Genomic DNA, 17,611 nt, shown 5'->3' with positions numbered 1-17,611 from the left:
AGTAGTTTCTAAATACATACTCTTTCCCTGAATCTATGGGCTTGACAACATCACTGTATATCACTATTTGCTAGATGAAAAAACTGAGGCCTTAAGTGACAGGAAGGGTTTCCCAAAGTCTCCAGAGAAGTTAATTGACCTCCCTGATGGTTAACTCAATTGTTTCTTTGTCCCTGCCAAGTTGAAGATGGACTTTGGGAGTCTGTGTTTACAATCTTTTCTCTATTCCAAGTTCAGGGAAGGAAGGAGTGAGGTGGTGAGTAAACTTATGTGGTGTATGGAGACAGAATCACACCATTACACCATCTTGTGATACTGGGCAACTCATGTTTCCTCTTTTGGTGTCAATTTCTTAACCTAAAATGTAATTCAATTGGTCAGGAGAACACTCATGGTCTTTTCCAAAAAGTTTAAAGCCTTATAGAAGGGCTCCATCCTTCCACTATTGTCTAAAAGCTTTAGGGTGACCTCACAGTGGGGAAAGGGTTTCTGAAGACAACAGTAGGTCCCATGGAATCAGGTAAAATTTCCCCCATTCTTTTTCATCTCACCCAGTGAGGCAGTACGGGTGGCCATGTATATGTTTCAGGAAAGATTCAATTTCTTGGAGATTTAAACCTTTCCCCCAAGCTATCACTTCCCTTTCTCCATCCATTTATTTAACAAATACCTGTAAATTTCCTACAATAGGCCAGGCACAAAGGGATTAAACGGTGAGCAAGACAAGGTCCTTGCTTTCATGTAGCACCTAAACAGACTTATAAATGGAGAGAGAAAAGAAAAGTGTCAAACACCTAATCTGGTGTGAGAGAACTTCCTTGAGAAGGAAACATTTACGCTGAGGACTGAGAGATGCATAGAAGCTAGTCAGGCAAAGAGGAGATGAGAACAAAATCCTGAGCACGATGACTACAGTATGGAAATAAGAGACAGAGGGGTTGGTAGGGCCAGAGCAGGCAGGAACTGTGGACATATCTTGGTTTTTGTGCTTTATTGTGGTGGCCTTGGGAAGCTCTTGGGGGAGGGGTGGGACATAAACAGATAAGACTACACTTTGACATGATGATAATGGGTTAGAGTAAACTCATTAGAAGACTGTTGAAGTAATTTGGGGTAAAAAGATTAGAAATGGAAATAGATGGCTTTAAGAAATACATAGGGGATAAACCTGTCTGGTCTTGGTGACAAGTCAGATGGTAGGTGGTATTAAGAATAACTCCCAGTGATCTGTCCTGGTCCTAAGTGGGTAGCATTTGATAGAGAGAACTCTGGAAGAGACCTAAGTATCTGTGATGGTGGTGCTGATGGAGGATGGATCATGAATTAAATTACATCTGTCTCTGTTTCCTCAGGCTAAACATGCCTAGTGGTGGTGATGATAGTTAGGTAGAAAGATGTATCTGGAATTCAGAAGAGAGTCTGGATTGGGAAATTATATTGGCAATTTGTCTGTTAAAAATGATATTTAGCTTCACAATAGTGGTTGCTGTTTCTATGGAGAGAATAAAAAGCTGGAAGACAAAAGAACCTCAGAGCAAGGCTAGACATCCACTATGTCAAGAACACAAACCAGCAAAGGAAACGAAGAAATAGGAGGAAGATCAACAGAGTGTTGGTGTTACTGAAGCCAAGGAAAGAGTGTTCAAGGATGGTTATCCTCCCTTACAGCTAATTAAGAGTCTTTGTATTGGAAACTTAGTACACTAGTTTCTTTTATCTGTAAAATAATTTACATGTTCCTAGTTTAAGAGAAACTATACAATTCTTTTATCCTGCTTGAATTAATTAGACCAAGATAAGTGAGGTCACGGCTAGTGGGCTAATTATCACAAGCTTGGTGAGTGAAATCAATCTCCATTATGATAAATATAGCTTACAACTTTAATTGAATGAGTAATTTTCTGTGGCAAACATTCTATCATGTAGATTTCTACAGGAAACATTTATGTTCTAAGGTTATAAATATACAGTCCTTTGGAACTGTTAAAATAATCTTTATCAGAGGAAATGTCCGCTTTTCTTAGTAAACATTAAGCGGAAATCGATGACTTTATGACGATGATAAAGAATAACAGAGATTTAACTTATGTGCTATGGTAATAAGCAAGCAAATATTTGTTAACTTTTTCCTAACTTGTCCCTTTATCTGTTATAACAAGCTGTAGTGTTGAAGGCTTGTCTTTTCAAAGCAGGTGTCAACAGTCTTCATACTTTTCAAATATCCTCATCAAACTGGTTGGTTTTGGCTCTAAGTGTTTTCCAGCCAAGGGTAAGACAAAGAATATGGGCTGATAATTTTCTTTCCATACCCTAAATATGATACAGAACAGGAGCTCAGACCTTGGCTTGTGGTGATCATGACTGTGTTTAACCCAAAAGTTTAACCCAATAATACTTAACCTACATTTTGATGCCCCTTTCCAATGAGGGCACAGTCTTCATGATCTCTCCCAAGGTGTTGGACTGAAGAAGGGGTGGGGTGGGCAATATGTCCTCTGAGGCTTATACTTGTTCTTAATTGCTTCCAGATCTTCACTCAAGGCCCTCTTTCAATACTAGTCACTTTCACCTGTATTATGGTCACAGTTATATCTGAATTATCTATTGGATTGCAGGTTTCTTGAGAACAAGGGTCCTGTTTTATTCCCCTTTCTGTTTTTCTAACATCTATTGCTCATTTATCTCAGAATGCAGCCTATGTGAGAGGAACTGTGCTAAGTATTGGTTATATAATGAGGAGGAGGATACCTTCTGTCCAGGAGTTAATGGTCAGATAGAGATAGACGCTTTATAACAAACGGCTAAAGGCAGTGACACACCCACGTGATGGGAACACATAAGAGAGGGGGATGTATTAACACTTGAGGAAGGTAGGTGAAATCGTGGAAGGGTTGGAATTGGTCATGCCTGCAATGTCAAAGAAAGAATGAGGAGGTTTGATAATAGAAAGTGTATTCCAAAGAGAAGGAACAGCATGAATAGGGGCAGGAAGGTGAGAAGGCAAGGGCCTTCAGAGAAGTAACAAGACGTTTGGTAGTGTGGAGTCCAAAGTTTGAAGTAGGGAGTTGGCTATTTCATGCAAATGTGAATTTCTGAAAGAAATCTAAAGCTCTGGAATGCTAAGCCTTGATCTTTCCTGGTGGCAATGATAGGGTGAAGCTGAGAAGGTCTTTTTCCCCATATCTGTACTACACCTGGTTTGCTGCAGTTGTGTGCCTGTCCCTGTAGTTATTAGTTATGAGACTCCTGGGCTAATAAGGACCACAGAGCTTTTCAAAAATGACCCCTTATACCCAAAAACATTTATAAGGCAGGAGGGCAGAAATTATCATCTTACAGATGTCACAACTGAGGCCATGCCAGTTGGTGACTTTGCTACTCTGACTGACCTGGGACCACAGTCCATGTTATTTGCCTTCTAATTCATTGTGCTCTCTATCCTAATACCCTGTCTTTGAAATATAGTCTCAAGGTTTCCAGCAGGAGCTTAACTCCTGACTCTTGGCTTATGAAAATAGCTTATTAAGGGGCATTGGTGGTTCTAGGAAGAAAACAACCCCTGTGCTCAAACCTTGGGAGAAGAGCCATGACTGGTGTGAGGAAACAGACGAGGTAGAAAGTGGGGTCAGAGAGCTGGCCTTCCATCACCCAGTAGGGATTGGCGGGACTGTTGCAGTTGACGCAGGTGGCGTTGTAAACAAGGGATACCACAAAGTACATCAGGAAGCTGCCTACGAGAACAAGCCCATGGATCATGGTCTGTGGAAGGAAAGGAGAAGTAAACACCATTGAAACTATAGCTTAGATCAGGGGGCAATGCAATCATGGCGCTTGACTAACTTTGTTTAAAACTTTTTTTGGAGGCGAGGGAATGCAACACACACAAAAAAAATTCAAAAAAGCATGCAGTTTAATGGAGCATTAGAAAGCAAACACTTTCACCCAGAACTTGCACATACATACCCAAAGAACCCCTAAAGATTCTGTCTCACCCTTGACTTTGGTGATAATTACAAGCCATCCTTTGTAGTTTCACTGCCTATGTACTCTGTTTTTCAAATGTTAGATAAATAAAATCCTATTTGGTGTGAGGAATCCATTCTTTTCCACATGTGGCTACAGTTTATTCATGTTCAAAGAAGTACAGTGCTCTGCTGTCTGATCTTACTTTGTCCTGTTTTGTGTTCTTTTACCCATTCTTATCCTCTTTTAAACTTAATACTTTGTACAATTTCATTTTCTGCCTTTATTGGTTTGAAAGTTATATACTGTTTCTATTCTTTCAATGATTACTCAAATGATAATAAGCAATCCTAACTTACCCCAGTCTTAAGCATGTAACTACTTTCCCCTACTCCTGAATCATACAAGGACTTTACAGCACTTTAACTTTGTTTACCTCCCTCCTGACTTTTAAATCGTATTGCTACTGCATATTTTAATTCTATCATCTTTTAAAACAGACAAGTCATTATTATAGTTGAATATCATCAATATCTATTAAAATTCACTTCATGTGTACTACTTTCTGTACCTTCATTCCTTCTTGCATCTCGGTCCTTCTGTCTGAGATTTCTTTTTCCTTTTGCTTTAAGTTAAGTACATTCTTTAGAATTGCCTTTAGTGGGTGATCTATTCTGATGCTTTATTTCATTCTCATTCTTGAAAGGTATTTTTGATGGATATAGAATTCTTGTTTGGCAATTTTTCTTTAGCATATTTAAAATAGTCCATTGTCTTTTGGCTTTTGTTGTTGCTTTCAAGACATCTCTTACCTTTGTTCTTTAGAAAAAAATGTTTATCTCTTAGGTGTTGTCCATGCCCAGCATGAAGCCCAATGCAGGGCTTGAACTCATGACCCTGAGATCAAGATCTGAGCTGGAATCAAGAGTTGGATGCGCAACTGACTGAGCCACCCAGACACCCCAAAATCTGGCTACTTTTATGTTTTTTGTCTTTTGTGTTCTATAGTTTCCTTATGATAACTATGTATTTTTTTCATTTATCTTGATTGGGTTTTGCTGCTCTTGAATCTGTGGATTGATATCTTTAATCATTTCTGCAAAACTCTTAAGTCATTATCTTTTTCAACTATTGCCCCAGTCTCATTTTCTCTCTCCTTCTTAGACTCTGATCAAATATGTTAGACCTTTTGAGATACCACCCTATCTTCTATACATTTTATACCTTTTCCATAATTTTCATTATTTTTCTTCGCTATTCTATATTCTGTATAATTACTTTTGACCAATTCAGTAATTCTCCCCTTCAGTTTTGTCTAATTTTTTTGTTAAGCCAGCTACTGTATTTTATTTTTGAAAGTTTTATTTGGTCTCTTTTTAAATTTGCTAGGTTGCTTTATATAGTTTATCAATCCCTGCACATGTTTAAAGCTTAAACATAGATTTTCTATATATCTGATAATACTAACATCTGAAATGTGTTTCTGATTTTTTTTTGAACCTCACTAATGGCATTTTTGTTTCTTTGAGAGTTGGTTATTTTTGAATATATGGGGCTCATTGTCCTTGAAAAGTTGGTAGGAACAATTTTGAGGCATAGGATGAGATACCTTTCTCTAGAGAAGGTGTGTTTATTTTGCAATGTCCTTGGCAATGGTCAGTCTTGGGTCACTTTAAACTGACCTCATACACCAAAATTTGGCTCATCAAGGTGATACAAACCTGGGCTGCAAATCTGTAGGAGGCCAGCCCATGGTCCATTTCCTAGGACAGGTCCTTTATACTGATTCTCTCTGCTTTGCTCACAATAGAAATAATCCCTGCAGTACCTACTGCGGAGGTTGAACAGGCAGGTCCATTTTGGCTGTAGCCTTACGCTGAGGTATAGTTTTGGGGTCCTAATTTAATGTGGGTTCTTATTAGACTCCTGTCTTTGGTGCCTGGGTTTGATTTCTGAATCTTTTGCTCAGACAAGCTGCCAGAAACAAAGTTCTTTTTGGGCAGGGTGCAAACATCGTCAAGGAAACAGGTTTTGGCTCTTTCTCTAGAATCCCCCTTTCTCAGAGGTTTTTGTCTTTACTATCCTATCAGCTCTTTTATGCTTTTGAAGAAGTTTTTTTAATTTTTATTTTTCAGTGGGAGAGGTGATCTGAATAATCTATCCCCTGTTCCTGGAGAAAAATGCAGTTACCTAATTTTTTTCGGTTGATTTGGTGGGAACTGTGAAAACAGACAGTTACTCAAATTCATCTTAGATTTCTATGCAGAAAAGAGACTGTCCTGCTTCAAGTACTTTCAAAAGGGAAATACACTTTTTCATAATGATTTCAGTAACTGACTCCTTTTCCAAGAGCACCAGAAATTACCAAGACTACTGGTTTAGCTGGTCTAAAAATGCATTGGGTGGGCTAATAATGCTGAATGGTGAGTGAAAGGAATAGGTTCCCTCTTTGAAAGAACGGATGCAGTGCTGTGAGAAAGTGGGCTGAGCAACCAATGAGGATACAGAATCTTTAGTTCATCACCCATGTAATACACAATCGAGGCCTGATTATAGTTTTCAGGGCCTTTTGAAAGGTTAAAAAAAAAAATCTAGTGGTTAAGAGGGTCGTAGAGAGTAGAATTCCTTTTGGGAAATATCTTGGACTATTTTTTTTTTAAATGTAATTGTGAAATATTTCAAGCATACAGATAGTATACCTCATATATGCAACGTCTAGCTTTATCAATTTTAACTATGTCATATTTCCTTCAATTTTTATTAAAAAATTTAACATATACAATTAAAGCACCCATGATTCCCTTGCAAATGTTTTCTCTTTAGTCTGGAACATAAATTCAGTTGTTCATCATTCTTATGCATATCTTATACATACATATTTATGAATGCTTCTTTAATCCTTTAACTTTTTCACTAGACCTAATGTGTTGGAGTTCCATTTATGTTGATAGATCTGGCTTTGGTTATTTATTTTAACTGTTCTATTATATGAATATGCCACTATTTATTTTCCTATTGATGAATATTTAGGCTTTTTCCTTTGTTTTGTTCTCTGTTATTAAGAACAACACTATTAACAAGCATTCTTGAACACATCTCTGTATATACACATGCAAGAGTATTTCCAGGGTGCATCATACTTAAAAGTGGAATTGTGTCACAGCAGATGAGTACTTAAATTCCTCTAGCTATTTTCAAATTGCTCTCCAGAGTGGAGGCATCAGCTCATAGTTTGTCGTCTACTACCAGGATATGAAATTTCCTTGGTTGGACTTTATTATCTTTAACATACTGCTGAGTTAATTTGTCAATAATTTATTTAGAATTTTTATCTCTGTTCATTTAGCATATAATTTTCTTGTCTATGCCTATTTTGGTATCAGGATTATTTTAGCCAATTTCTTTAATGGTGACTGGTTTATTCAAGTTTGCTGAATAACCCTGGTTATGTTTTGATAAATTTTTACATTTAAAGAAATTATCAACTTGTTTTAAATTTTCAAAAAATAAAGACTGAAAATTATAGATAACAATTTTTTCATGTTTTTGTGGTCTTTTTTTGGTGTCTTCTCTTGGGTTAGTTTTGTCAGAAATTAGATTTTTAAAAAATTTTTATTAAAATTCCAGTTATTGCATAGTGCACTGGGTGTTATACGCAACTAATGAATCATCGAACTTTACATCAAAAACCAGGGATGTACTGTATGGTGACAAACATAATATAATAAAAAAAAAAAAAAAAAACCCCAACTTTCTAAACTAAAAAAATAAATAAAAAAATAAAATTCCAGTTAACCTACTGTACAATATTAGTTTCGGGTGTATGATATAGTGATGCACTAAGCCCACCCAGTGCTCATCATAACTCCTTAATCCATAAGTGCACTCTTTAATCCCCATCACCTATTTAAACCCATTCGCCACCCACTTCCCTTCTGGTAACCATCAGTTTGTTCTATAGAGTTAAGAGTCTGTTTCTTGGTTTGCCTGTCTTTTTGTTTGTTTTGATTCTTAAATTCCACATAAGAGTGGTATTTGTCCTTCTCTGACTTCACTTAGCATATACTCTCTAGATACTATCCTTGTTGTTGCAAGATTTCATTCTTTCTTTATGGCTGAGTAACAGAGATGAGTTTTTATTAGGGTTTTGAGAAACTCAGTTTTGGTTTTATCCTTTCTATTGTTTCCTTGATTTTTCTCTTTAGATTTACATGCTAATTTTTTAAGTTCCTTGAATTGAATTCTTGTTTTTAATCTTTTTGTTTTTTAATAAAAGTATTAGCTTCATCCCACAAGTTTGCATATGTTATTTTTATAGTCATTCAACAATAATTTCCATTGTGATTTACTCTTGACCTCATGAGTTATTTAGAAGTACATTTTGAAACTTCCAAGCATGTTAGGTTTGATTATCTTTATATTGCTTGTTTTTAATTTAAATGCATTGTCAGAAAAGATGATTATGATTCTTTCAAATTCCTGTAAGAATTTAGAATTTGGTCTTTTCCTTTTAACTTTTGATATATGGCCTGTGTGTTTTTGAAAAGATGCATGTTCACTATTTGGAATAGGATTTTATATATTAAATCTAACTACATTAGGTCAAATGTGATAATTTATTCCAGGGTTCTGTATCCTATTTGATCTGTTTCTGATAGAACTGATATAAATCTCATACTACAATTGTGAATTTGTCTATTTGTCCTTGTATTTGCTGGACAAAAAAAAAAAATCCAATCTGATAATGGATTTAATTCACCTATTAAAAGTAAAAATTAACATTTGTTATGAATACTGATATATTTGGATTTATTCTGAACATCTTATTTTGTGGGGTTTTTTTTGTGCCATTTTTCTTTGCTCTTATCTTTTTATCTTTGCTACATCCTGCAGAATTGATAGTTTCCTATATTCCTCTTATTTCTTTCCATTCCTTTATGTTAAACCTTAAGTTCTGAGACACACTAAATAAATATGGACTTTTATGGAAAAATTGACAGTTAAATGCATATTTCTATTCTCCTCTTATTAATGATGAAGGCTTTAGCATAAAATGCCTATTGAACAATCCTTTCTTACCATGACGTTGTTTCTTATGTTCTTGCAGAAGTTATGTTTCTTCTTTTGCTGAGGGTCTGGGAGTAGCAAACCTTACAATGTCTGTTTATCTGAAAATGTCATTTGTTTTGCCCTGGTTTTAAGTGATGTGTCTGTTTGTTATTTCCTCTTAGGTCTTTGAAGATAATTACTGCATTGTTTTCTAGCTTCCATTGTTTGTCAGTTTAACTGCTATTCCTTTTCAAGCAAGTTGTCCATAGCCTCTGGTAGACTTTAAGATTGTCTTGTACACTATACAGTTTCACTATGATATATCCAGGTGATATGTTCAGATTTATTTTGATTAATTTTCTTTCTCAATGATTATCTCTTCAGATACTGCTTCTCTACCATTTTTTTTTCTTCTATGACCCCTATTATGTGGATGCTGGAGCCATTTATTCTAGCCATTATTTCTTTGAATTACTTTATCATATTTGTGTGGCATTCCAGATGAGTTCCCAATAATCTCTTCCAATTTGGTAGTTTACTCTTTGCCAGAGTCCAATCTAGAGTGGATCCCACAAATTGCATTTTTAATTTCAGTGACAAAATTGTTCATTTTGAAGAGTTGTAAATGTTTCCTTAGCTTGGCTCAGTTCCCAGTATTAAAATTGTGTCTTTGACTCTCACCTATCTTCCTCATGGCTTCTGATAAAACGGAATTCCAAATAGCATGTCATTGTCAAATTTTCTTCAGCTTGCTTTCTTGAGTGGGCAACTCTAGCTGAGACCTTGAACCTAGCAGTAAACAGGGCTCCAATCTTCCTTATCCCATAGGAACCAGAATCCCCACTGCCAGTCAGTTTCTTGTCCTGGATTCCAGAAAGCCTTCAGTTTGAGTACCTCCCTCTCCAGTACCTCCCTCTCCCCTGCCTCATTGTTTTTCAGCCTCTTGTGTTGGTGCTTCTCGAAGAAATTTATCCTGTACTTAAGCTTGGTTATACCTTTTTGATTTTATCACTTTGTTCTATTTGTCTTTGGCGTGAACTGGAACAGAGGGTGTGTGTGATCTGGCAGTTTCCTTGGGTGGCTCTTACTAGCTTTCATGTCACAGACTGATCTAATTTAGTTAACATCCATTACTTTGCAATATGTGTACGTCAAGTGATTATCCTGTATACCTTAAACTTATTGAAGTAAAATTGGCCTAGAGCACTAACACTACCCCCCCCCACCAAACCCACAAAGTGCTCTGGTAGGTTAAATAAGATAATACATTAAAGATCATATAAATAAGTACCTGGTATATGATTTTAACCTATTCGTTTTATAGTTATCACCGACTACAAGAATTTAATAAAGCTGGCATTGCCTTTTTAGATACTGAAATGTGATATTTGGACATGCTTGAGATGTGCTCACATGAAGGTAGCCTTCTAATCTTTTATCCTGAAATTAAATGGAGAGCATATACCTCCCTAACACAGTCTCAACTGCGGTCAGGCTACTGTTTTCCTCATCTCTGAAACACCTCAAAATTTTTAAACCCAAAATACCTATTTTTGCAACAAATCATCTCATGGTTTTATAGGTCTTAGTTTTATAATCCTGGATAGATGATAAGCAAGTTGAAGCTAGGGATTTTATCTTTTATACCGGTCTCATCCCTGTACAAGTGGGGCATAGGTAGGAGTTCAGTAGTTATTTATTGAGTGGATCAACGATACAGAGTAAAACAAGTCAAATTTTTTTAGGTCAAAGGTGTTCTGAGGTGCTTACCCAGGTCTTCATTTCCATTGCCTGGTGCAAGAGGATTGTGGTGAGGGAGATGGTATTGATGGGTGTCCCAAATGTAAAAACGTCAATATCAGAATCCTTGTAGGTCTGCAGAGGAGGAAAAACAGGCACTGTTAGATGTGCCCTGGGATTCAAGGTAAGTGTCATGGGAGGGGAAGGAATGAGAAGATATGCAGCTGCCATCCATGGGGAACTGACCCAAGGAACAGACAAGATAAGAAGTGAGTTAACAGGGCTAAATTTTATGTCTGTCTGTCTGTCTATCTATTTATCTATCTATCAATCATACAGTACTTCATTAGGTTTTAATGTAGTGTTCCATGATTCATTGTTTGCGTATAACACCCAGTTCTCATTGCAAAATGTGCCCTCCTTAATACCCATCACCAGGCTAACACATCTCCCCACTCACCTCCCCTCTGAAACCCTCGGTTTGTTTCCCGGAGTCCATAGTCTCTCATGGTTCGTCTTCCCCTCTGACTTCTGCCCTTTCAGTTTTCCCTCCCTTTCCCTATGGTCTTCTGTGCTATTCCTCATGTTCCATATATGAGTGAAATCTATTTGTCTTTTTCTGCTTGACTTATTTAACGTAGCAATAATCCATGGATGCTCAGTTCCATCCACGTCAATGCAAATGGTGGGTACTCATCTTTTCTGATGGCCGAGTAATATTCCATTGTATATATGAACCACATCTTCTTCATCCATTTGTCTGTTGAAGGGCATCTCCGGTCCTTCCACAGTTTGGTTATTGTGGACATTGCTGCTATGAACACTGGGGTGCACATGCCCCTTCTTTTCATTACATCTGTATCTTTGGGGTAAATACCCAGTAGTGCAAATGCTGGGTGGTAGGGTAGCTCTATTGTTAATGTTTTGAGGAACCTCCATACTGTTTTCCAAAGTGGCTGTAGCAACTTGCATTCCTACCAACAGTGTAAGAGGGTTCCCCTTTCTCTATATCCTCTCCAACATTTGTTGTTTCCTGCCTTGTTAATTTTTGCCATTGTAACTGGTGTAAGGTGGTATCTCAATGTGTTTTTGATTTGAATTTCCCTGATGGCTAATGATGTTGAACATTTTTTCAAGTGTCTTTTCGCCATTCATATGTCTTCTTTGGAGAAACGTCTGTTCATGTCTTCTGCCCATTTTTTGACTTATTTGTTTTTTGGGTGTTGAGTTTGAGAAGTTCTTTATAGATCTTGGATACCAGCCCTTTATCTGTAATGTCATTTGCAAATATCTTCTCCCATTCCGTGGGTTGCCTCTTTGTTTTGTCGACTGTTTCCTTTGCTGTGCAGAAGCTTTTTATCTTGATGAAGTCCCAAAAGTTCACTTTTGTTTTTGTTTCCCTTGCCTTTGGAGATGTGTCATGGAAGAGGTTGCTGTGGCTGATGTCGAAGAGGTTACTGCCTATGTTCTCTAGGATTTTAATGGATTCCTGTCTCACATCGAGGTCTTTAATCCAATTAGAGCTTATTTTTGTATATGGTGTGAGAGAATGGTCAAGTTTCATTCTTCTGTATATAGCTGTCCAATTTTCCCAGCACCATTTATTGAAGAGACTGTCTTTTTTCCATTGGATATTTTTTCCTGATTTGTCAAAGATTAGTTGACCATAGAATTGAGGGTCCATATCTGGGTTCTCTATTCTGTTCCATTGATCTATGTGTCTGTTTTTGTGCCAGTACCATGCTGTCTTGATGATCACAGCTTTGTAATATAGCTTGAAATCAGGCAACAGGATGCCCCTAGCTTTGTTTTTCTTTTTCAACATTTCCTTGGTGATTTGGTGTCTTTTCTGGTTCCTCACAAATTTTAGGATTGTTTGTTCCAGCACTTTGAAAAATGGCATTGGTATTTTGATCAGGATGGCTTTGAAAGTATAGATTGCTCTGGGTAACAGACGTTTTAACTATGTTTATTCTTCCAATCCATGAGCATGGAATGTTTTTCCATCTTTTTATGTCTTCTTCAATGTTTTTCATCAGTGTTCTGTAGGTTCTAGAGTATAGATCATTTACCTCTTTGGTTAGGTTTATTCCAAGGTATCTTATGGTTTTTGGTGCTATTGTAAATGGAAGCGATTCCCTAATTTCTCCTTCTTCAGTCTCATTGTTAGTGTATAGAAATGCAACTGATTTCTGTGCATTGATCTGTGCATGAGTCTAGTGATTTGGGGGTGGAGTCCTTTGGGTTTTCCACATAAGGTATCATGTCATCTGTGAAGAGAGAGAGTTTGAATTTTCTTTGCCAATTTGAATACCTTTTATTTTTTTGTTCTCTATTGATGCTAGGACTTCTAGTACTATGTTGAACAACAGTGGTGACAGTGGGCATACTTGTCATGTTCCTGATTTTAGGGGAAAGGCTCTCAGCTTTTCCCCATTGAGAATGATATTCACTGTGGGCTTTTCATAGATGGTTTTTATGAAATTGAGGAATGTTCCCTCGATCCCTACACTCTGAAGAGTTTTAATCAGGAAAGGATGCTGTATTTTGTCAAATGCTTTTTCTGCATCAATTGAGAGGATCATATGGTTCTTGTCTCTTCTTTTATTAATGCGTTCTATCACACAGATTGATTTATGAATGTTGAACCACCCTTGCATCCCAGGGATGAATCCCACCTGATCATGATGGATAACCCTTTTAATGTACTGTTGGATCCTATTAGGAAATTGTTGAGATTTTTGTCATGCATATTCGTCAGGGATATCAGTCTGAAATTCTCCTTTTTGATGGGGTGTTTGCCTGGTTTTGGAATCAAGGTAATGCTGGCCTCATACAATGAGTTTGGAATGTTTCCTTCGGTTTCTATTTTCTGAAACAGTTTCAGGAGAATAGGTATTAATTTTTCTTTAAATGCTTGGTAGAATTCTCCCGGGAATCCATCAGGCCCTGGACTCTTGTTTTTTGGGAGGTTTTTGATCACTGCTTCAATCTCATTACTGGATATTGGCCTATTTAGGATGCCAATCTCTTCTTTTTTCAGTCTTGATAGTTTATAGGTTTCTAGGAAGGCATCCATTTCTTCCAGGTTGCTTAATTTATTGGCATATAGTTGTTGATAATAGTTTCTAATGATTGTTTCTATTTCCTTGGTGTTAGTCATGATCCAGCCCCTTTCATTCATAATTTTATTAATTTGGGTCCTTTCTCTTTTCTTTTGGATAAGTCTGGCCAGTGGTTTATTGATCTTATTAATTCTTCAAAGAACTGCCTTCTAGTTTTGTTGATCTTCTCTATTTCTGGTTTCTAATTCATTGAGCTCTGCTCTAATCTTTATTATTTCTCTTCTCCTGCTTGGTTTAGGTTTTATTTGTTGTTGTTCTTTCTCCAGTTCCTTAAGGTGTAAGGTTGGCTTGTGTATTTGAGATTTTTCTGTTTTTTTTTTTTTTTTTTTTTTTTTTTTTTTTTTTTTTGTGAGGCTTGGATGGCTATGTATTCCCCCCCTTAGGACCACCTTTGCAATATCCCATAGGTTTTGGACTGATGTGTTTTAATTCTCATTGGTTTCCATGAATTGTTTCAGTTCTTCTTTAATTTCCTGGTTGACCCAAACATTCTTAAGTGGGATGGTCCTTAGCTTCCAAGTGTTTGAATTCCTTTCAAAGGTTTTCTTGTGATTGAGTTCCAGTTTTAGAACATGTGGTCTGAAAATATACAGGGAATAATCTGTCTTTTGGTATCAGTTGAGACCCAGTATGTGGTCTATTCTAGAGAAAGTTCCCTGTGAGTTCAAGAAGAATAAGTATTCTGTTGTTTTAGGGTGGAATGTTCTGTGTATATATCTATGAGGTCCATCTGCTCCAGTGTGTCATTCAAAGTTCTTGTTTCTTTGTTGATGTTCTTCTTAGATGATCTTTCTATTGCTGCGAGTGGAGTGTTGAGGTCTTCTAGTAAAGTATTATTATCAATATGTTTCTTGACGGTTGGCTTATGTAGTTGGCTGCTCCCATGTTGAGGGCCTAGATATTTACAATTGTTATATCTTCTTGTTGGATAAACTCTTTAAGAATGATATAGTGTCCTTCTGTATCTCTTATTGCAGACTTTAGCTTACAATCTACTTTTTCTGCTATGAGAATTGCTATCCCAGCTTTCTTTTGAGGTCCATTGGCTTGAGAAATGGTTCTCCATCCCCCTCACTTTCAGTCTGGATGTATCTATCTTTAGGTTCAAAATGGGTCTCTTGTAGTCATGTATTTTTATCCAATCTGCAACCCTATGCCATTTCATGGGAACATTTAGGCCATTCACGTTGAGAGCTAGTATTGAAAGATATGATTTTATTGGCATCATGTTGCCTATGAAGTCCTTGTTTCTATAGATTGTCTCTGTAAATTTCTGGTCTATATTACTCTTGGGGTCTTTCTTCTTTTATAGAACCCACTTAATATTTCTTGCAGAGCTGGCTTGGTGGTCACATATTCTTTCAGTTTCTACCAGTCTTGGAAGCTCCTTGTCTCTCCATCTATTCTGAATGACAGCCTTGCTGGATACAGTATCCTTGGCTGCATGTTCTTCTCATTTAGTACCCTGAATATGTCTTGCCAGCCCTTTCTGGCTTGCCAGGTTTCTGTGGACAGGTCTGATGTTATTCTGACCTTCCTCCCTTTGTATGTAAGAAATCTCTTCCCCCTAGATGCTTTCTGGATGGTTTCCTTGGATGTAAGATTTGCAAATTGTACTACTGTATGTTGGGGCATCAGTGTGTTCTCATTGATTTTCGGAGGAACACTTGTTTTCTTCCCCAGATTAAGGAAGTTCTCAGCTACGATTTGCTCAAGTATATCTTCTAAACCTCTCTCTCCACCCCCTCAGGGATCCCAATAATTCTGACATTGGAACATTTCATGGCATCATTAATTTTCTCAGTCTGATCTCTTGGGCTTTAATCTGTTTTTCCCAGGCCTCTTTGGTTTCCTTCTTTTCTATCATCTTATCTTCTAGCTCACTAATTCATTCTTCTGCCTTGTTTACCCTGGCAGAGTATCCAGTTTAGACTGCATTTCACTCATAGCATTTTTAAGTTCGGCCTGATTAGATCTCATTTATGCCCTTAGAGATTCCATATTGTTGCTAATATTTTTCTCAAGTCTAGATATTGACTTCATAATTGTTACGCTGCAGTCTATTTCTGACATCTTGCTTATATCCATATCCATTAGGTCTGTGGCAGAGGTCACAATCTGAATCTTTTCTTTGCTGGGGTTTCCTCCTCTGTTGGGGGTGGTTGAGGGAATGTACAGAGGCCAAAGTATTAACCGTGACCCAAGCAAGATGCACCTGTTTTATAGGGACCTTAGGGTTGTCATCATCTTGTTCTTGCAGCCTGTCTTCTGGGGGAGGGACCTGCCATGCTGTTACTTAGGCAACCCTGCTTGGGCAGAATTGCCCTGCTGGGGTGGGCTCAGTGTTCTCTGGCAGCTTTCTGCATCTCTTCTGAGAGCAGAAGTGACCCCATCCAAACCTCTGTCTCAGAACAGAGAAAGTGTAGTCTGCTCTCCACTGAGCTCTCTGGGACACACAGTCTCCATTTGTCTGGGCTGCTAAAAACCCCAACCTCCCCTTTGTGTGCCCCACAGCAAAACTCCCAGAGGTGGATCCCAGGGCCGGCGCCCTTCGTGCTTCTAAAACCATGAGCCACCAATGATTCACATGTGCACCCACAGCTCCTGGATCCTGTTGGGGGCTGGACTAAAGTCCTTTCTCCGCTGCTACCAGTCTGCGAGTCTGTGCCTGGTCCCCAGCATGGGACACTTTTGTGATCCAGTGTTATATCACCTTCCCAGCACCAGCTTATGGCAGCTCCCTCCCCCTTCTGTTCATCTTCTGATGTCTGCTCACAGAATCATGGCTCCATGCTTCCTACCTCGAGACTGTTGGAGATACTCTGTTTGTAGAGATCCAGATATATATTTTTATATCCTAGGCTGATTTCTTGGGTGTTAAGAATGGTTTGGTAGATATCCAGCTAAATTCAGGGGACCGGTTGAAATAGGGTCCCCTACTCCTCCACCATCTTTTAGGGCTAAAGTCTTTGGAAACACAATTGTGGCAGAAGCCATGATGGGTATTTGAGAACATTGTGGAATGAATGAACAAAAAATTTATTGGGCAACCAGCAGGCACGATGACAACTGCTGAAGATATGTCTGTGTCCAACTCAAGGAGTTTATAGTCTACTAGGCAGGGAAAATGTGGTAAAATTAAGGGGATAAATGAGAAAATGGTACAAGGTATACAAAATACCTTGGGGGTACAGAAGAGAAGATCATCAGCTGAGACCATAATAAGAGGAGTTAATCTCTTGAAAAGAGAGGAAAGGCAGACCAGGCAAAGATGAGAACTTAAGGGTGAAAAGTTCATATGGGCCTTGATGGTAGGTTTGTTGAGAACACAGTAGGGGCAAAATATGAGCAAGCAGAGTCCTGGAGAAGGAAGGTGTTGTAAAATAGGAAATTCAAATGAAGCACAAAAGGACTGCCTCCTTGACCTATCTTGTTGCTAACTGCAAAAGGATGTGAGGCTGGGTAGCTGCCATGGTTTAGCACTTGCCCCACATTCTGGTTCCCTATCCAGGAGAAATACAGCTATACTTGACTATCTAAACTCCTACTCTTTAAACAGGGAACCAAATTGAGATGGGGCTGGTATCTCTTGCTTTTATTTCAGATAATGTAGTATCCCTTATTATTAGAACTTATTGCCTGAGTGCATGCTGCCTTGACCTTGGAATCGCAAATCTAAATATAAATCAAGGGTTGTAAATTCAAATACCTTCAGTGTTCAAGTAAAAAATGGT

At 37.8% G+C, this 17,611-nt stretch overlaps 1 protein-coding gene across 1 annotated transcript in view; it reads right to left on the bottom strand.

Moving 5' to 3' along the window:
- ATP10B (ATPase phospholipid transporting 10B (putative)) overlaps positions 1-17,611 on the bottom strand; it is a 112,384-nt gene that overhangs the window by 3,348 nt on the left and 91,425 nt on the right. The window contains exons 20-21 of the mRNA XM_045792041.2: positions 10,783-10,887; positions 3,572-3,759 (exon numbers count right to left, since the gene is read on the bottom strand). Of these exons, the coding sequence (XP_045647997.2) occupies positions 3,572-3,759; positions 10,783-10,887 (293 nt within the window). The remainder of the gene's footprint in view (positions 1-3,571; positions 3,760-10,782; positions 10,888-17,611) is intronic.

This window comes from Ursus americanus, chromosome 15, assembly GCF_024610735.1.
Source record: "Ursus americanus isolate L20-20 chromosome 15, mUrsAme1.1.p, whole genome shotgun sequence".
In the NCBI taxonomy this organism is placed as follows: domain Eukaryota; kingdom Metazoa; phylum Chordata; class Mammalia; order Carnivora; family Ursidae; genus Ursus; species Ursus americanus.
Note: the sequence above shows the minus strand (reverse complement) of the source record. Positions and strands in the feature narration are given on the sequence as shown.